Here is a 20,753-nt window from a genome sequence, read left to right as displayed (position 1 = left end):
TAAAGAATGAACTCCGCAAGCTAGAAAAATTTGCATGAGGCAGCAGAAATTAGATAAGTGATTGATTCTTTTAAAACACTAAAAAACAAGTAACTTTCTCATTAAGAGCGATAAGATATTACGGGAAACCTTCATTTATTCTTTTTTATAAAGCTCAATTAATAACATTTATTTTTTTAATATGAACTTGGAACCTCGAATTTAACGGCAGGTTAAAATATAAAAAATATATATGTATAATAATATATGTATATGCTTTCTATTCGAAAACAAAAAAAATAGCAATTGCAAACATCTTCGAAGAGCAAAATTGCTTTTAACAATATTTTACCAAACCATGCACTCACTTCAAATCGATGGCCTCTTTGAGACGCTGGATACCGCTGCCAGCTATTTTGGTAACATCCTCACCCACCTGCCAAGAGATGGCGCCAGTTTTCATATCGCGCCTCTGCACACATTTTATAACCTGACGATTCTCTGGCAGCAGTGTCATGGCGCCCGGATACTCAATGAAGACAACCAGACCCAGCGTCTCGGACAGCTCAATGATGCGATGCAAATAGCGCAAGTAAAACCATTTCTATTAAAAATATATTTGAGAAAAGAAAGATCGTTCAGATCGTTAGTGTTTTGATATTAACCGAAACTTACAGTCGAATTGGACGCATCTTTAGAATGTATGCTGTTCATAAAGGAGGCCGTCGCGTATTGCAAGCAAACGAACTCGCTAAGCTGTGGTAGCAGTTGTTGTTGTAGTGTATGTTGGCTAATTAGACTATGTAGCTATGTTTACGCACCTTCTCGAGTTGTCCCAAAAACAGCACCGACTGCCGGGCAATATGTGCCAGTGCCATTTGAAAGGCCACCAGCAGTATGTCCATAATATTATGATCAGCGCGATGCCAAAAACAGTCGGTTTCATCACGAGTTAACTTGATGCTGGTGCGCACATTGCGAAAATCAAAGTCATCAACACTCTGGAAAACCAAAGACCGTTTAAATTTACTTTTGGAAAATGTTATTGAAGCTAAAAAACCAGACTTATAGATGATATGCCATAAGGAGGTTATCTGGCCTGGCCCGATTTGGATCGGTATATGATACATATAACTCACCACCTGATCCAAAGCTGTATAGCGATTGAGGCGTGGCACAAAGAACCACACGGTGTACTCATTAATGGTGATGTATTCGAAAATGCAACGCACTTGGTCAAAAATATGCAGCAAAAAGCGGCGCTCGGTGAGACGAGTTGTCTCATTGGCCACCAGAAAGTTGTTGGCCAGCCTTTTCAAAAGCTTCTGCTGGTCATCGTCCGGACGCTCCAGAAGCTTGGCAAAGGTATCAAACGGATTGCCATCTCTGAAATGAATTTGTAAATATCTTATATGTTTGCAATTTGTGAAATGTCGCCCACCTGAAGTTGCTGTAGCTGCTTGCATCAGCCTGGATGATTTTCAGCCAGTTAATTGCACAATCCTGATGCACACTGCGCACCAGGTCAGATGTGTGGGGCGGCTGTACAAAGAATATGTTATGGAACTCGGCGACGGACACCTCACGCCAATCACCCAAGTTGATCTGAAACTTGATGGAATCCAAGCGATGCACATCATCAAAACGACGGTGCACGTTTACGTCGTAAATCATTTGGCGACGTGCTCGCATTTGCTGCTTTTGCTGATTGCGACGCTCTTGGCGCTCTCTGGCCTGCTTCGAAGTGCTCGGCTCCATGTCCAAGTCGCTGTCTGGATCAGGATCATACTGAACACTGATGCCGCCCAAGCGTTCCAGCTTGAAAGTCATCCCAACGCTACCCTTGCCAATTTCCAGCTGCGGCAGGCGGCGCAAGCTCTCAGCGTTGGCATACTCCATGCCACACATAAGCTGAAGCGCATGACCAACGGGCGTAACTATGAGTGGCGATGATGGCATTGTTCCGTTTGGCTTGTCCAGATTGTATAGCAATAGATGCACATTGTCCACCTGAGAAAATTTTAAATACTCCTTCTCGCAACCCAGACAATCTTCAATGGTCAACTGCAGTGTGTGTGTGTGTGTGTGTGGATATAACAGATAAATATTTATTACACTCAAATTCAACAACTTACCGACAAAATTTGCAACAAATTGGATTCAATATGTTCAGCCATTGTTCAGAGTTTTCTTTACAAAACTTTTTTGGCTTTTCTCGAACTTTAAGGCACATGTAGCGAGCACTGAAAGAATAAGTGTTGATAAACGTGTGCAGCTCAACGTTTTGCTGTTATCGATAATCCTAACTCTTAAGTGTATCTGCTTGAGTTGTCGATTACTTATTAACTTAAGAATATTAAATGAATCAACTTGTTAGTCATTGTTTAAGTATAAAAAAGGACACGAACTTGGGCTGGCTGTTAAAGTTTCAGCTTATAAATGCGGCCGTATCGATTTAAAATTAGCAGCAATCTGCTGGACGTTGAATTAAAATCCTATTGTCATCAAATAGGACATTTCAAAAGGTATATAAGGTACAAGATTTGTATCAAACTAACTGAACCCATGAGACTTGTGCCTGAACATCCCAAAAATGATTTTGTCCAACCCTCTTGCCTTCTAAAATTTGCTAAAACAAGAAGGAATCAACATTTTGAGCTTCGCTAACCACATGAAGTGAGCCATTAAATTGAAAAAGCCAACATAGTATGTACATAAAATTAGGATTAACGGCTTTCTAAGTGCCATCAAAGTCCCCGGAGTGTTTGCTCTGGCCAACAATTAGTCCAATGTGGCATATTAAAATCGCTATAAAATGACATTTTTTTATACCGAAAAAGATGTTGATGCGCTTGGCGAACTTTCTAATTTACCAGCGTAACCAGTGACAACGCCGCCTCGTAAATGTGCCAGCAAAGTAATATTTAAACCAATAAAAACAAAATTGTGATTTCTCCTCAAATTTTTTATGAGGCCGCTTTTTGCACATTACCAAAGAGTTTTATTTACTATGACCGCATCTCTACATCTTTGCGAAAAACGGAGCAGCATCTTGAGCTGCATATTAAATTGGAACTGGAGAAATTATATACATATATTTACATATAAATACAGTAAAATCTCTCTAAACGAAAAGCAATGCCCAAACGTCATTTAAAAAAATAAATACATGTGTATTATTATTAATACATAACTTATTACTAACGGTTAAAGATTTGCCCGACGGTCGCTTAAGGGAGTTTTCACTGTACAAACATTTCATTTTACTGCGTTTTGGGCGCTTTTGAAATTTAAATGATGATTGCGTTTTGAGCGCAATGCGTGTTTCTTGATTTATAACCTCTCTTTTGGCCAGATGTGTTTCAAGGTCTTAGCCTGCGTCTTTTGACTGATCATCAGGCCTTAAACGCTGCCCCATACCATACAAATATATACATAAATATACACATATAATTGTAAGTGAGTCTAGTTTTATATATTGGGACCACACAAGGAACTTTTAAATACAAGTGCTTCGTTTGCAGCCAATGTCAGCAAATAGCTGCAAGTAGCTCGAATAACTGCAATTGGTTTCTTCATAACTATAGCACAAGTAATTCAATAAGCCTCACACACACACAAAGTCTGAAATGTGGCTGTCGTAAAATATTTACCTTAATTTTTCTTTTGCAACTCACAAAAACACTTACTCCTTTGCAGCTGCGGCTCAATCGTTTGGGCCACTTTAAAATATTCAACAGCTAAACAGCGCGGACAGTTGCAATAGAGCTGTGACCACCTAATAAGCCAACTAGCCGATTGGGCCGATTCGCCAGCTCGTAATGCAAAAGAAATTATGGCAATTTAACGGAGGATCGCGATCCTCCAGACCTGGTCTCACATTGCAATTAGTTGGGAACGCTGCCTCGGGGCAGCTCTGCATTGGAGCTGAGCTCTGCTCTGGTCCGGTAGTCGTTGAGATTTTATCGCAAACATAAATTTTCTCAGATAAAAGCGCGAAAATGTTGCTCATGACTGGCTACATGTCCACACAAGGACACACACACATACACACGTGTGTGTGTGTGTGAATATACAAAGATACACTCACATTCGTTAGCCCCGCCCCCGCAGTCTGATGCTTCACATAGTTTTCGATCATTGAGCAAAAGAAATTATAGCAATTTGCTTGTCAAATTGTTGCCAACCGGCACAATAAATCGAGCTCTTTAATGGAGGACCACTGTGTGGCATCGGTCCGTTCGATCGCGATAGAGTTGTTTTAGAAATAAATTATCCCCAAGGCACACCAGTCGAGCTGTAGATCCTCGTTTGCCGGCTGGAGGATTCCATCGTCGTTTAGTGGCCGTTAAATTGTAAAATGTGCAATTTCATTGGCATGGCTTTTACTTAGGCCGATCATTTTCCGCACTAATTTAATGGTGCTATACCATAAAGCAGCCAAATTGAATATAGCTGCAAGTCGAATCGTCGACTAAATTGATTGGAATATTGTTGTGTTGATTTATAGCATGCGGGTGGTAATTTGACGTTTCTTATGGATTTCAGAAGGGGTTTCAATTAAATAGGTGCTGAAGATAACTTTGAAAAGATACATTTGTATGCCCTGTAGTGAACAATAACGTGAATCGCAACCGAACCGGCAATAATCTTTTTTATAATTGAGGGTATCTCCGAGTCGGGCAGTCTCAACTCACATTTTTGCACCAGTCGCAATCAACATTTTGAACAACAATTTCCAGAAGTTTAGCCAAATGCATAGTCCCCAAATGATATCTGGACGCTGCCAAAGCCTTCAGCTTAATTTCACATTTACTCCGGGCGAAACTGCAAATATGTGCTGAGCTTTTTTGTAGCCAGGTTTGATCTAGGAATGCATAGGTCAACGGCTCGCTTTTAGCCGGTCCTAGCAATGGTCTGCTCAACTCGCATCTGCAATTACGGGCATTTTTATAGTCTCCGTGTTGTGTGTGCCGCTTGCACCTGATGTGGTCTTTCGTGGTGGCGCATGTGGTAAGCTTTAAGCGCCCATTGCCCGTAATTCGAAATGTTTACGGTACATTTAATTTCATTTGGATTATTACAATATGCTTTAGGAGTTTAGCTGAGAAATGTTTGGCTCTTGCCGTGGCTTGCTCTCTCACTCTCTTCCTCTCTCTCTCTCTCTCTCTCTCTCTCTCTCTCTCTCTCTCTCTCTCTCTCTCGGGCTTCTCTGTATTTCTCATGCTCCATTTGCGGCGTCTTTGCCCGGAACAATGAGCCATGAAGTGGGTGGGCGTATTTGGGCTTTGGTTCTATCCGACACTCAGGTGCTCGTTTTTCATTGTTGTTGCCGAAAATGTAATTGCGAATTTCAGACAAATGTGAAATTTGAATTTACAAGTTTAACTTTTCTTGTAACGAGTAAAATCATTTGTTTGGCTTGCTTACAGACATACACACCCACACAAGACGACTGCTCCTTTTATGCATGTGTGTGTGTTTGCTTCGAGTGTGCAGTGGCAATTCTCGACTAAGTTCATTTGTTCCATTTCAACGCTCCCAGCAGCAGGCAGAAGCCAGCAGGCAGCAGGCAGCTTCCGTCGCATTTCTTGCCAGGCCGCATAAACAAATGTACTTCCCGGTTTTCAGATGCTGAACCAACCCATCCCCTTTCCAGCAGCATATTACCAGTATTTTCAATCTTTCGCCATTCAACAATGGCAGCCGTTGCCATATTTCCGACTTTTTGTATTGTGCCTCTTGTGCTTTGCCTCGAATTGAATTCTCAGGTATACACTACACAAGTACATTTAGTTTTTTATCATTTCTGGGTTTGATTGTGATGCATAAAAAGAGTCGGTCAGAGGCTAGATGATATATAAAGTTAACTCGTATAGCGCTGAGCCTGCGTCTGTGATAGCTGGACCAATGTATTTATCGGGAAAGTTATTTATGCAAGCTCAACTATATACTCAGCTTCTAGAAGCTGTAACCAAGCGGGAGTTTTGTGAATTCATTTTTTTACTTGTAAAACTTGGAATGAAAATAATTTTTTGGATGATGAAGTTTTTATATACAAACTGCCACTGTTTATTTGAACATATAAGACATTTGATTGGGCTTAAACATTGTGTATAAATTTTATTCAAATCCATATTAAAACATGTTTCATATATTAAAAAAAAGCATTGGAATTTTGTAACGTTGTTCTCATTTATAGGCTCCGAAAAGGCATAAACATTTAATTGCCTCTAATACCCTGTACCCAATGAAATGGAGAGGGTATTGTTTATTTTTTTTTTAATTCTGGAACAAACTAATTTGGTTAGGTCTGCGAGTGCACAATAGGCAAAGTATCGATATATCGTCGAGTTGATATTTTTGCAAGATCAGCAGCCACATACTCCGTTACCCTACTCAACGTTAGTTGTTCTGCGCTCTTTCGGTGTGTGGCCTGTGGACCGGCGAAAAGAATTCGGTTTTGCAAAAACAATACAAAATATTAAAGACCCGTAAATTTCTTTTGCTGAAAATATGGCTAATTTGAAGTTTTACAAACCTAGCACTGCCATGCTGCAGGCCTACATGGTAAATTTTAACGACCAAAGTTTAAGAGAAAATGATACTTGCTTCGGCGAATATCTGGAAACACGCCAATTGAGCTTTGACAATATCTGCTCTGTTCTTAAGAAGCTGCTCACCATTGAGGATTTGAGCAAAATGGATGACTACACTCAACTCATGCAGACGAATGTAAGCGTTACGAGAGTAGACGGCGAACACTATGAAATTAATCTTAGCCACACTGAAGTATATGCCAAAGATGTCTTAAAACCCGACGTGGACGAGCTAGTACTTGTGCCAAATGCAAGTCTGTTGGAAATGCCATTGCCCAATCCGCTGATCTTGGCACAGATGCCGCATATACACGAATCTCTCAATCCAAGAGATAATAAGCGCCGTCATGTGGGCAGCATTGTACAAGTGAATAACACAAGTGTTATTTTTGAATACTCAACAATAGATTTGATAAATTTAAACAAAAAATGGAACATTATCTTTAGGTCCCCGCGCATTCCGTTTCGCCTAATGTACCACGCACTCGACCTGCTTATGGTGTGTCGCACAGAGCGCAATTATTTGTTTGCTATTCCTAATTTAGCTAATCAGCTTCACGAGTCCGACTGTTTTGAAGACTTTAATCTGATCAACACACAAATCGCCACAAATAGTGAACAGCTTCAGGCAGTAAAGCAGATAGTTAATGGACCTAACTCTCTGGCGCCATACATTGTATTTGGACCACCAGGTGAGTAAAGAAAGTAAAAACTCAGCTAGCCCTGGATACAGACTTTTTGTCGATCGATTGCAGGCACCGGAAAGACTACAACCATTGTGGAGGCCGTTCTTCAATTGTGCCTTTTACGCCCGAAGAGTCACATAATTGTCACGGCGGGCTCTAATTCGGCCTGCGATACGGTAGCTTTGAAGATATGTGAATTAATTGAGAATAATGTTAGATTTGCCGATCAAAAAAAAAATGTGGTGCTGCGTGTTTTCTCGAGGAAAAGATATGAGCAAGGACTGGAAAATGTGCATCCTTTAGTGGTGAAATACTCCAATTGTGCAAATGATTATAAGAACTTTAACAGTTTAAAGTTAAAAAAATATAGGATCATTGTGTCCACTTTGTGCCTAGTGGGCCTGTTGGCACTAAATGATTCAGATGTCCAATTTACGCATGTTTTCATTGACGAGGCGGCAGCATCTACTGAACCAGAGACGCTGCTTGGCATTGTTGGCGTTAAGAATGCCGCATGCCATATTATACTCTCCGGTGATCACAACCAATTGGGCCCTTTTATTGGTAGCCAGCGTGCATCCAGCTTGGGCTTCGGTCAATCTCTTTTGGAGCGTCTGATGCTTAGCAGATTGTACCAGTTGGATGCCAGTGGCAACTATGACCGGACACTACAAACGCGCTTACGTCGCAACTATAGATCCCATCCGGAGATCGTGGGACTCTTTAATAAGCTCTATTATCATGATGAGCTCATACCGTTGGCGCCAACAATGAAGATTAACATGGCCGCCAAATGGAATCAGCTGGCCAATGCCAAGTTTCCCATATTATTCCACAACATATACGGAAAAACATGTCGCAAGATGCACTCGAGAAGTAGGTACAATCAGCAAGAGGCCCAGGTGCTTAGCTGGTACGTCAGAATTTTGCTAGGAAGGGGCATCGGCGGTGGCTTGAGTGTGAAGCAGCAGGACATTGGCGTTATCACACCATACTTGGCACAGTGTGAGCTGATCAAGCAGATATTTATCGAACGGGGTCTGTTCGATGTGGATGTGGGCACTGTTCAACGCTACCAGGGACGTGAGAAACCCATTATTGTTGTCTCCATGGTTTCTTCATATACCAGCACAACTTTCGTAACTAATCCTCGACTACTGAATGTTATACTCTCGCGAGCCATGTCATTATTAATAATAATTGGCAATCCGGTAAGTCTGGGAGCAAGTAAGGACATTCAGTACATCATCAACAAGTGCGAGTTGCATGAAAACGTTTTGGGCAAGAAAATTGACAACAAAACTAGTTTGCAAGGGTAAAAAAAAGATAAAAAAGGAAAATAACTTAAATAATAGGGTAAAACGTAACTTTCAAACTAAAAAAAAAAAAACAGAAGAAGAACTGCACAAAAAATAAAGAAGATCATTAAATGCGACTTCTACGCCAAAATGTAACCGCATTATTGTAAAAGCCATATACGCTCTAAGAATTTAATATAAACTTATTTTTTTTTCAAATCCTAACTTTTAATAATCTTGTAAATGCGACATAATAAAAAGGTAACTTTAAAATATTAATAGCTATATATGGTATAAGATTTAAATTTGTTTACACAAATGAAAATACTCATTATTCTCATTATTTATAAATGTGTTATGACAATCTATGGTTGGCATAAGCAAAATTTTTTAAGCTAAATATTTATTTTATGCACGCATTGAATTGCCTGTATGTTTAATGATTAGGTCCAAAATTTTTCGCTGACTTTTTTATATTTGTTTTGGTCTTTGCAAACCATGGAGAGGAGCTTTTGTGCTCGAGCGTCATACCGAAAATGTTACATTTCACGTATTGTTGGCTCTGGCTCTAACATTCGCTATGCTTCTTCATATTTTCTTGCTGCTCTATTGTTGTAGTACTTCAGAGCCAAAGCCAAAGTGGCGTGTTCCGGTCTGCCACATAAAACAGTGCGCCCACAGTCCATATAGCCGACAGCAGCAGCAGCAGGCGCCTGCAACCCCGACTGTGCCCTCGCATGCACACATGCACAAATACAATTAGAGACTCGGTTTGTTGGTTCAACTTGTTTGCTTACATTCAACTTGCTTCACTTCTGCTGCAATAGTTTTTTGCCATTCTCTGTAACTTGCCTCATTCTCTCGCTCTCTGAAAAGTTTTTGGCCAACTTTGTGCTCGTCATTGTGTGAGCGCCTTAACTTAATTTTGTGGATTTCTATGCATTTCTCTCTGCATGTATGTGTATGGGGAGTTTTGTGTTTGTTTAAATGTTGTATAATTCACTGATTTCTTGTGGCTTTTGTTGTATTTTTGTGTGCGACTCTGTGATTACGTTTGGTTTGAAATCTGGGCGCATGATGCGTATGAGCAATGTTCGTTTTGTGTACTGACAAAAATGCTGGAGAGAATCGTGTTTATTCCTATGTGGAAATATGAGGAAATGGAATAATTAAATAGCTTTACTTTTGAGCAGACATTGAGGAAACTTAAGTTAGCTCAAGATAAAACAAAATGCATATTTACCGACAACATTTTTGATATTAAAAAATTCATAAATCGAATTTAAATACTTTTATTTCAATCGAACTTGAAGTAAAATGTTTATATAATTTTAAGCAAGTTTAAAAATGATTAGCATATATAATGCTAATTATCTTGCTGATTATTCTACTCATCCACATGCCTAATACTAGACCACTAGCGGATCATTAAAGTAATCCACAATGAAATCTTCAATTGCTTTTGTGGCTATAAAAAAGCCAAAATACTTAACCGAACCCAAAACAAAACCTAGCAAGTCTTTATTTTCCAGCGAGACGAACAGCATGCAATGCAAATTGTTGTATCCGAAATTTATTGGCAGCACTTATCAGATTTGCTCATAAATCTGCAGAAAAGGCCCTGGGCATCGCCTGAGGCGTGGGTGGCTGGTGAGCATGAGCGAGACATTTATTTGCATGCTCCACTGTCCGGTGCTGGTCGCACAATCCACAAATTAACATGACATTTTTACAAACCCAAACATGTGTACACATGGGCCTCTGGTCCGAGTCCCCTCCCCTCAGCCCATTCGAAATTAATAGCCAGCCAGTCGGGCACGACAATAAAAACAACAACTAGGAAATACCAGGCCTGGAACATGGACAGTTATGGACACGGGCCAAAAAGTCAAACATTTGAATAACATCTGCGGCTGGTGAATATTGAGATCGAAGCGAACAGGTTGCCAGTTATACATGTGCCGCCTGGCCATAAATTTAATTACTCAAAGCACCAGAAATGAGCAAAACAAAACCCCTTATAACCCCTTCCGCATTTATTCCATGCCAGACATTCGATAATCTGGGCCAAGTGATGTGCACACACACATACACAAAGTTTTCATTGACAGCATTTCGTAAAAGGAAAAAGCTGAGCACAAAATACACACACACAGACAGACACACACACCCAAGCGCATGCACACAAATCATGACAAAACATTTGGCCAAAAAGTTTTTCCTTTTTTTTTTGTGTTTTTTTGGTGCAAATATTCAAGCATGGCAAGGACGATGCCGCTGATGCCGATGATGAAGTTATCAGCAAAAACAAGCAAAATGTTGGTACAGTTTCAAAAAACCATAAAGTTAAAAAATAGTGAGCTGGAGAGAGGAAGAGAGAAATGCAAAAACGAAAAGCAACAATCAAAAAAGCACACTGCAAATTCTAAACAAGGCACAACGCTTACACTGCAACAGAAACCGGTGCAGCAGTCCTGTGAGCAGGACTGTCAACTGTCGCTCCAAAAATGTAGCTGAATCCAGTGTAGGAAATAGCGAAAATAACGGCATTCACATTCTGAGCTCAAATTGGCAGCACTTATTGAGATGCCAAAAAAGTACCTAAATAAGGTTAGGATTATAACTGTTTTCGGCTAACGACAGTTGAAAAAGGCCAAATTTAGCTAGAAAATAGCTGATTTGTCGGCACTGCCTGTTAGCCTTGTGCCCCGGTATATTTTGCTCTTTCTCTGCAAGTAAAGGCGATGTCAAATCTGTAAATGTTTTGTGCAGCAACAAACGACAAGTCCAATACATGTTGACATTCATGTTGGCAACAGAAATGAAAATGAGATTTTCATTTTTGCTGCTGAAGCACTTATCTCAATGCAGTTGGCGGCCAACCACATGCTAAGGAAAGGCATTTCGAAAATGTGGCAAAATGAAGTAGCTGCCAGCTTGATTTTAAGCAGCAATTATGGCTCATTTGCACAGCTGCTGTTTTGACAAAGTGACAAATTTGCTATAGCCAAACAGAAATGTTTAAGAATGCTTTCAGGAAAATTCTTACCAAAATTGAAAAGAATTTTTGTTGTGGCAAATCAAGAAATATTAATAGCCAATGGCTTAAACAAGTGGTATACTATACAACATTTATGTCAGACTGTCTGACTGACTGCTGATAAGCGCATAAGTACTAAGCGGGGCTTTGCGAATGTGACGTCGTCCAAAAGGGAGTTCGCCGCTTAGAGGCTAGTTAGCAATATCTGCCTAAAGTTGGCGTACTGTTTAGTTGACCTGAGCGACCACAGGACATTTCCTCGGTTTGTTTTGATTACAGGGTATCTGCTAATTGACCACTCTCAACTTGAGTAATTTGGGCTTTATTAGTTTTCAATTTAAATCTGCTTACATTTGGGAGTGTGCGTTTATTTGATAAAAGACAAATATTTATACAGTTTTCATGTTTTTAAGCGGCTTATTTTTATTGATGTTACATACTTTAATGCTGCATTTTGCATTGCCAAGTATTGTATTGAATTAAATGAAATGCCCACATTTGATTGTTGCTCTATGCCCACAACCATTTCACTCAAGCCCAGAATAGCAATTGCAAAATTACATTCTCCAAGTGCTTAGAGCCGAGCACCTGTCCTGCCTGCTGTGCCTGCCCAGCTGCTGTAGCTTCTTGTGCTCCAGGAGCTGATGCTTCTATGGAAAATATGACGTATGTTGATGCTAACATGAAGTTGCCCGCAAAATAATAAAATGATTCTAATAAATTTTGTGCTACGAAATATTTCAATGCGCCCTCTTTCTCTCTCGCGCTGCCCTCAAGCGGAAATTGCACATTTTGCAGATAGGGGTTTCTGGGTGGGATGGTGTGTGTGTGTGTGTGCGTACTGCATGCGAAGTATAAAAGGAATTAGGAATGCAATTTGAGGTTATGCTGGCAATGTGCGCCCAGGCAGATCGGCTGTTCGGTCCCGGTAGTCGCCTCCGTATCCAAGCAACCGCATTTACAGTGTAGTATGTGTATGTCAGTTAGACAAACAGGCAGTTGGTCTGGCAGTTGGACATATGCAGACGCAGCAAGCGAACCATGCGCCGCCAACCCACAGTATCTAGCACTACCATGTTCTAGCCAACCTATGTCGACCAACCGCTCTGTTCTCATCCCTAGAATTGCCTAGATATTAATAGACAAAATTTTGAGTATTGCTTCCGTCATGAATAATATTTTCGTGCAGATAACGCAACGCATAACCAACAGCATAGGACTCTCAACTTTTGGACAAGCTATGCTTCAACTCCCCTTAAAAGAAGCCCCACTGTAGGGCTGGAGCTCACATTGTCGTGTGCGTCAGTTTCCTTGAAAGTTTTCAAATGTCCATTCGTGGAGCATTCAACTTCCATTCAGCTGTCTGTTTTTGTGGGTTTTTTAATTTTAATGATGCCTCATCTGACACCCGCCCACCCTTGCAAAAAATGTAAAATACTTGCGGGAGCTGCTTCTGCAGAAATTCTCAACCAAAACAATTTTGGGCATGTGCATTTTATGTGCGCATCGAGACTCAGGACCCGGTTCAGATGGAGCTCTATGAAAAGTATTTCTGTGTGCGTGTGTTTATTCGTATGTATTTGTGGCAATGGCTGCATCTGGATGGCAGTTTAAATGAGATTATTTTAGTTTTGGCATAGTTGAAATTTTGCCAACACAAGCAACTCGTTTCGTAAATTTAACAAACGAAAAATATATTTTGTTCTGCTTAGAGGTAAAAGAGCTCTATTAAGACAGAAAGCAGAAAGGCCAAGATTAAGACTATTGCATATGTAGGCTATTTTTTAGTTATTCAAAATTCCGATAAAAATTTTAATTATCTTGAAGCCAATCTGCTCAAAAATATTTGTCAACGAGCTTAAAACCAATCGAATGTAAAGTATTCTTTGAATTTCAATATATCTTGATTAGACTCGGATTTAATCAGCTTCATAAACATTAGTCGGGCAATAAGTCAGCCAATCAGTCAGAATATAGATTAACTCATAGTCTAGGCTTAAAATAACTACTTGACCCAACTGGCTAAGCTGCTGTCAGTCTACGATTGGCGCCACGTTCTTCAAAGAGCGAAGCAACTGAAAATTTGGTGGCCCCTAAAGCCACTGCGGTTGAATAAACAACTAAAAGATTTATGATATCAAAATAGTGTCACATAAAATATTCACACCTTCGCTGCCAGAATCTAACGTCCAAACAAAATGACTTAGTTTTGGTCCCTGTCACGGACTAGCATATTTATGTGTGTGTGTTTGTGTATACAAATGTATATGCGTTACGTCCCACTGTGCATTATACGGTATCCGTGGCCACAGTATCCCCAGAGTGGCCTCGTAACGCCAGCTGATGCCGTTGACTCGATAAAGCCATTGTTTATATACGCTGGAACGAGTTGGATTGCATTTTGGCCATAAGTTGGCAGCATTTTTTATGCGTTCATCATGCGGTCAGCATAAATTTTTCATCGCACCGCGTACGGTTTTGGCTTTTGCCTTGCTTGGCTCATTTTTTAGCCAAATGTCTTGATATCGGGACTCGGGCCAGTTTGCAACATGTTGCCAATTTTGATGTCTGAATGCCATAAATCAAAGCGTTTAAAGCCAAATCCGCAGCCAAAGTGAAAACCCGACGCCAAATGCATTTGTGCCCGCCAGCGAAAATTGTGAAAACTTTTACTTGCCCCTCTCCGCGCGTCGCGTAACTTTTGTTGTTGTAGTCGTTGCGGTGCTTGTGGCTGTGGTTGACTTTAGAATTATACAAAGCATTCGCAGAGCTACTTTTAAATTGCGGCCCGCCCTGATCAAAAAAGTAGGCTGGAATATTTACGTTGGTTTTTCTCTTGAATATAGAATTAAGCTGAATGTACTAATACTAAGAATTTTTATTATATTTTAGAACACCAAAGATACTTTTAAATAATTCATTACACAATTTACCAACTTTGCAACATGAATTGGTTGGTTGAAGACCCAAGTCCACACAGCTATATAAATCGTCCAATATTATCTCGAGGAAAATTATGGCATCTAGAAAATTGTACTGTATGTGTATAATGTGTACATGTGAAGAACACAACAATTTTCTCACAAACCCAAACTGTTGCAAATTGATGGTAACGAATATGAACGTAAAATCGGACGAGCTTAGTAGATTAACGCCATTGCGGAACCTTTTTTCCTGTAATAGACAATGAAACATTATAAGTCGATGATGCATACAAATTCAAGGCTGCCAACCGGTTTGGAATCGAATCTACGAACCACAACCTGAGTGACCTGGTTCACTAACTGAACCTTACGGCAAGGAATTGGTTCGAGCCGTGAGGCAAATCAGTGACTTTTTGTTGGGTTACAGCCCTGTGAAAATTTACATTAACGGCTTACCAGATATGCATCCACTGCTACTCCTTAACCTCAATGCATCATGCATTGATGGCGAGCTGAAAGCAAACACGCAGCTGTAGTCGAGAAAATTGGAATAAATTTTATAACTTATTTACTTCAATCCATTGCGAGTCTCCCTGTAGTTGTTGGCATTGGAATAATCATAGTGGCTTTTCATACGCTGCTGGTGATTGTGTTGTTGGTGCTGTTCTTGTTGCTGTTGATGTTGCTGATGCTGCTGCTGGAGCTGTTGCTGCTGTAGCTGCTGTTGTTGCTGCTGCTGTTGTTGTTGCTGTGCTTGCTGATGCTGCTGCTGCATGTTTTGATAGCTTTGAGCATAGTTCCACATGTTGTTTGGCATCATTTGGGTGGCGTTGCCACCTTGCATCCAATTCGTATTTCCCGCAGATGAACCGCCAGTCATTCGGCCCTGATGCATGTGCGGCATTTGAGTATTTGGATTCATTTGAGACATGGCTGACAAGGGCTGTAGATCGGGCACAACAACATTCATGCCACCTCCATCAATACCGCCCCCGCCACCCATCACTGGCATCACGGAAACACTGTTCAAGGGCGTTACAGCTCCAGGCGGTAGCTGCGACATCGACATGGCCAACTGATTGGCCTGTGCCTGCTGCAACATGTTCATTGGCTGTGATTGCATCATAGCCCGTTGCATCGGATACGACATTTGACCGGCCGTTGTCATAGGCATAGATATCGGAGGCATGTTACCCATAGGTAATTGCATCTGGTTCATGCCCGCCACCGGCATGTTCATTGGCATGCCCATCGGCATGGTCATCGGCATGGATCCAGCCGGCATACTCATCTGATGCATGCCCGCCATCTATAAAAAGAACACAAATAATTAGATATTATACTATAGCCCGATAGTTATTGCGTACTGACGTCATCAGAGTAGTTCGCTTCATAGGGTATATTGTTGTAGTTCATGTTCATTTTGATCGTCCAATGCCAGGGATTCTTTCAAAAAAAATATCTACTTGGAAATTACTCACTTTGAATTTAGGCTAAATTTTATAAAAATTAAAAGTTTTTTATTTTTTCGATCTGAATGTTGCGAGCCAACTAACTAAAAGACTTTTGTGAGGCAAGAATTCAGAAAATGTCTGTCAAAATAGGATTGAAGAGTCTAAGCCTGCCTAGAATTTAGAAAATTGTTATCGAATTTGATATTTCATTGTTTTTTTTATTTAGTAGCAAACTAGCGGGTATACCCCGGCCTTGCCCGTGGCACGTATAAAATAAATTCTTTCAGAGATCTTTCAAAATGAGTTTGAAACCGATCGGACGGTAAACGTATGAATGAGCGTTTTCCGCCAATTTACCATTGTGACATTTCCCAAACACAGGTAGAGTTTTGAAAATAAGTTTGATGAAAATCGGACACAACTTAAAAGTTCATGAATTTGAATAAAGATCTTGAAAATGAGTTTGAGCCCGATCGCATGGTAAAAAAAAGATTCACATAAACACATGCGGGTGATATTTCCCGAAACCCCGTCTTAACGTGCACCTTTATCGCAGTGCAAATTTCAGCTTCCTAGCTCTTACGGTTTTGGCTGTACGTTGATTAGTTAATAAGTCAATCAGTCAGTCAGGCCAAACAGCTTTGTATAAAGTGATTTTGAATTCTGGTGAATTGTAAAATTGGTTATAAGAATTGATAAGAATTGATGGGTATAATCTTTTTTTCAAATTTACAAAAGGTAGACTTTGGAAATATACAATTTATTTTCCCCTTTTCGATACCTACTCCTATTTCTATTTTCAGATTTAGAGGTATAGCCTTATATGCCAATATTATGCCATAAAAATTTCATGGAACACAGCCTCTATTGACGGGCCCTTTCGACTAGAGCACTCTTGATCAATTTTATGCCTAAGTGTACAATTTAGTATTTGCCTTCTCTTTCTCGTTCTTTCTTTGTCTCTCTTGGGCATAACGTGATCCACATTGGCCGACCCTCCGCGTCAGTCTGGCCCAAGTTCGTCCGCCATAATGCCCAGCTCTTAGCGGACCAGCACAATTAATTTTACCTTCGCTTGTCATTTTATTGTTTATCTACATAAATACGAACACGAGACGCGTCCGCCTCACATTCACCCAGCCAGCCGTGGCCTGGTGTGTCATGCCGCTGAGCAGCTATCGGATGGACCTGCTGGTCGTTCTGCTGTCGGATATCCTTGCTTGTCTATATATGTATGTATGTATATAGTTGCCGTTGCCACACCATTTATGCCATTAAGTCATTAGCTTTGTTTAACAAATAACAAACTGTCAATGAGTTGATTAACGATGTTTTTCGCATGAACTGCAATTAGCTGTCGCTGTCGCTGGTGATATTGCTGTTGTTGTTGCTGGTGCCTTCGTTGCCACTGATAAATGGGTGTGATTTTTGCCCAGCGCTGCCTGTTGACTTGCTGCCAACTCAGTGGCCACTTGGCCAAGTTAGCAAGGCGCCGCGGCGCGTTATTGATGCACACACCACTCTCTAACACCATGGCCAACGCCATCGCCATCGCCAACGCCATCGCCAACGCTATCGCCATCGCCATGCTCATCCCCTTTGCGCCGTCACTTGGCAATTATTGTGTTTTGTGATGAGCTCTTGTGTGGCTGGCAAGCCGCAGTCAAAGTCAGTATTCGCTCATCGCATGGCATCGTCAAAGCAATTACTACCCGTTGACAAGTGTAATGTCAGCCAACGCCATACTTTTGCTCCTGCTGTTGTCATTTATTCATTCACTCACTCACTCAGTCACTCTTTCTGATGGCGACTAAACGACACTCGGCTCATTTCGTTATTTGCAATTTATTTACCATAGTCAGTGACAGGAGCGCTATTAGTTAAAAAGTGGGCCCAAAATATACTCTCATTGCTTGAAGCCGGCTAAAATGAATGTTGAAAGTGAAAGTGGTACCAAAATTGTTTGTTTTTTACCTGGATTTTGAATTGATCGCCTGCTAGTCCACAGGCTCATAACGTCACGTGTGCAAAACACAACTTTATTTATGCGCTGTTCTCGATGTTTTTCTTGCAAACTTTGACCACCGTTTCCCTCTAGCGAGAAGAATTTTCTAGTTCATCCTAAGCTGATTATATTTTATAAACAATTTTTGAACACTACCCTGAATCCGCTCCTGTTTTAAATATATTCCCAGTATAATTATGCAGAATATGCAGTTGTTGGACAACTTTTATTTACAATGTTGACATAATGCTGTACATGGCAAGAGTGTCCTGGACAGTGGGTGAGTACACCAGCTAAACACACACACATCTCACAACTAGGGCAACACACAAATACGCACATAAAATAAATTAGTTTCTGTGCGGCGCTAATTGCCTTAGCCCAAAGTTAATTACAGCTAAAATTTCAAATTTTCCAAAATTGGACTTGTCAAAAGCATTTTTGACATTTCCCACCAGGAAATTAGTTTTACAAACTTTTTGTGTATTGGGCGCTCTTTTGTAACTGTAACTTTATGCGGTATTTGATTTTCACGATCATAATAACATATTATGATTGGCCCCAACAGAATGTGAACAAGGAAATTGTATTCCTGAAAACGCACCGTTGGTTTGCATTACGCTGGCAAATTGACATGAAGTCTCATTCATACTGATTAAAACAAATATGTACCCACGCCTAATTAAGTGCAATGTTAATTAATGTGTGGAGTCAAATAATGGCATTAAAATTGTATACGCTATAAATAATTTAACTAACTCGTGGGCTGACTAGTTGCACAAAAATGTCACGTACTGTTTGACACCATTTTGAAATGAATATGCAAAATTTTATTTAATTTGAATATGCCAAGAGAATAAGCCGAATAGATTATTTAATATTCAAAAACTGGCATTTCAAAAAACAATGAGAATAAAATATTTTGGGATATTTGAAAGCTTTTGTTTGCCTAAAGTTGTCATTACGAGCATGTGGGTTAATGAGATACTCACAAATGAATTAAATGAATTGGATTTAATTAGTAGATGACAATGGAAAGAGCCAAGCATCAAATTTAGGAAATTCAACGTTTATATACAATGGGGATAAATTATATGAAAATATTTAACAAGCCGAAGAACAAATACACGTGTGGAATATTGTTTAAGTATACTTTTTCGGGTCGGATATGTCTTTTCTGAGCTTTACAGTTTTCATGAGCAAATTTGAATGCCCTCAACAAGGGTACAAAAAGTTTTTTTGTCTGCAGTTTGCATGCGTACACGATAATTATCTTAGTTAGATATCAAACACATGCATGCAGCAACAGGGAAGCGCATTTAGTGTAGGGTTTCCCTATTGTGCTGTGGAATTTTACAAGCAGCTTACAATAAGCACAACTAATGAGCTATATCCACCTACATGGCTGCTATTGCAGGCAAAATGCCAATTATCAAAGAGTGCAGCTCAAAATTTGGGGTCTCTCATCGCAGCCCATCTTATCTAAACTCATCCAAACTCATCTGAAATCATCTCTTGCAACTCATTAGTCATTACGCATGCATGCCCGGCAAGTCTTTGATTTAACACCTAAACGGAGCTGAACAAAGGCGTCATTAATTAGGAATGTTAAGATGATGAAAACTAATCTGCTAAAAGCTTGTGCACTCGCTCTCCAGCAGGAGGCTCATTTGTCTGCAAGGATCAACACAGGCTAGAATGAGGCGAGTGTGTTGCAAGGTGTGGGGTTAGAGGAGGGTGTGTGACATTGTTTGGCACCGGCTCACATGCGCTTAATGAACTTCAAAGCTGCTGCCAGCAGGTACAACAATGTTGCACAGCATAAAATGCGCCGGATTCGACAAGAGAACTGAACTGAACTGAACAGAACAGAATAAAACAGAACAGAACGGAACAGAAATGAGGCAAAGAGGCAACAAAAAGTAAGGCGAACTTGAGAACGACAAGCAAAAATCTGTGCAAATCACAAAATTTTGCTGGCGCCAAAAATGAAGGCAGTGAAAATTGGGGCCTGAAATCGGGATTCGGTATGAGTGTGTGTAGTCAAGAGGAAGTGGGAGCTGAAATCGAATCCGGACACAAAAGAGAAGACAGAGAGAGATAGAGAGTAAGAGCAAGAGAGAGAGAGAGAGAGAGAGAGAGAGAGAGGGACCCACATTGGTTTGTTGGTGCTGCCATAAACTAAGTAAGTTGTATCGGTATATCTACCACTTTTCTCTGCCCTTCCAGTGGGGTAAGTTCCCCCACTCCCTCCCTACCATCACTCTCTTTCTCCCCCTCTCTCTCGGTAGCATATCGCTACGTCTGCATTCAGCTCGTGATGCCGATGCATGACGCTTGGTTGAGTGCAAATTCAATTAACTTGTTACAACACAATCTCAGGATCAGCTTTAGCATCTCTGCAGGCGACTACGTCGCCGACGCCGACGCCGGCAAGTTTGACTGCAGGCGGCTTTGGCATTGGGATTGGGTTTGGCATTGGGATTTGCTGCACTAAAAGTACTAGTAAAACTAAAACTACTCGAATGTTGCGCCATTTACTTGGCCATAAGCAGCGGAAGCCGAAGGCGGCTTCCCAAGCCCCATCCATGTTCATGTCCACAACCCATGTCCACGTTCACATTCATGTCCTGCGTTCTTTTTCGTTCGCTAACTTTGTTTATTTTATTTAGAATTTTAATTCCAATGAAATTGGTTTACGGCGCACAGCGCTATCAGCATAAGCCACATACATCCCGAGTATCCATCACCATATTTGACTATTCGAT

At 40.6% G+C, this 20,753-nt stretch overlaps 3 protein-coding genes across 4 annotated transcripts; 1 reads left to right on the top strand and 2 right to left on the bottom strand.

Moving 5' to 3' along the window:
• Positions 1-238: 238 nt before the first annotated feature.
• Positions 239-2,273, bottom strand: ord (orientation disruptor). 2 transcript variants are annotated; one of them, XM_064679812.1, is made up of 6 exons: positions 2,115-2,273; positions 1,421-2,043; positions 1,119-1,365; positions 801-980; positions 655-735; positions 241-583 (listed from the first exon to the last, which is right to left on the bottom strand). In XM_064679812.1, exons 1-6 carry the CDS (start codon positions 2,154-2,156, stop codon positions 344-346), a joined length of 1,413 nt encoding a protein of 470 aa, XP_064535882.1. In that variant the 5' UTR covers positions 2,157-2,273; the 3' UTR covers positions 241-343. The 2 variants fall into 2 exon arrangements, with proteins under 2 accessions (XP_064535883.1, XP_064535882.1); XM_064679813.1 differs by lacking the exon at positions 655-735 and having other exon boundaries at positions 239-583.
• A 4,222-nt stretch (positions 2,274-6,495) lies between these two features.
• On the top strand, positions 6,496-8,583 carry LOC135426791 (putative helicase MOV-10). Its single transcript, XM_064680085.1, has 2 exons — positions 6,496-7,270; positions 7,334-8,583. The coding sequence occupies exons 1-2, from the start codon at positions 6,496-6,498 to the stop codon at positions 8,581-8,583; spliced, it is 2,025 nt and encodes a 674-aa protein (XP_064536155.1).
• A 5,879-nt stretch (positions 8,584-14,462) lies between these two features.
• Positions 14,463-16,077, bottom strand: LOC135426688 (uncharacterized). Its single transcript, XM_064679931.1, has 4 exons — positions 15,898-16,077; positions 15,099-15,835; positions 14,983-15,038; positions 14,463-14,776 (listed from the first exon to the last, which is right to left on the bottom strand). Exons 1-4 carry the CDS (start codon positions 15,946-15,948, stop codon positions 14,751-14,753), a joined length of 870 nt encoding a protein of 289 aa, XP_064536001.1. The 5' UTR covers positions 15,949-16,077; the 3' UTR covers positions 14,463-14,750.
• Between the last annotated feature and the right edge of the window lie 4,676 nt (positions 16,078-20,753).

Source organism: Drosophila montana, unplaced genomic scaffold, assembly GCF_035044405.1.
Source record: "Drosophila montana isolate Dmon_TW-CO22-7 unplaced genomic scaffold, ASM3504440v1 contig_2081_1, whole genome shotgun sequence".
NCBI lineage: Eukaryota > Metazoa > Arthropoda > Insecta > Diptera > Drosophilidae > Drosophila > Drosophila montana.
Note: the sequence above shows the minus strand (reverse complement) of the source record. Positions and strands in the feature narration are given on the sequence as shown.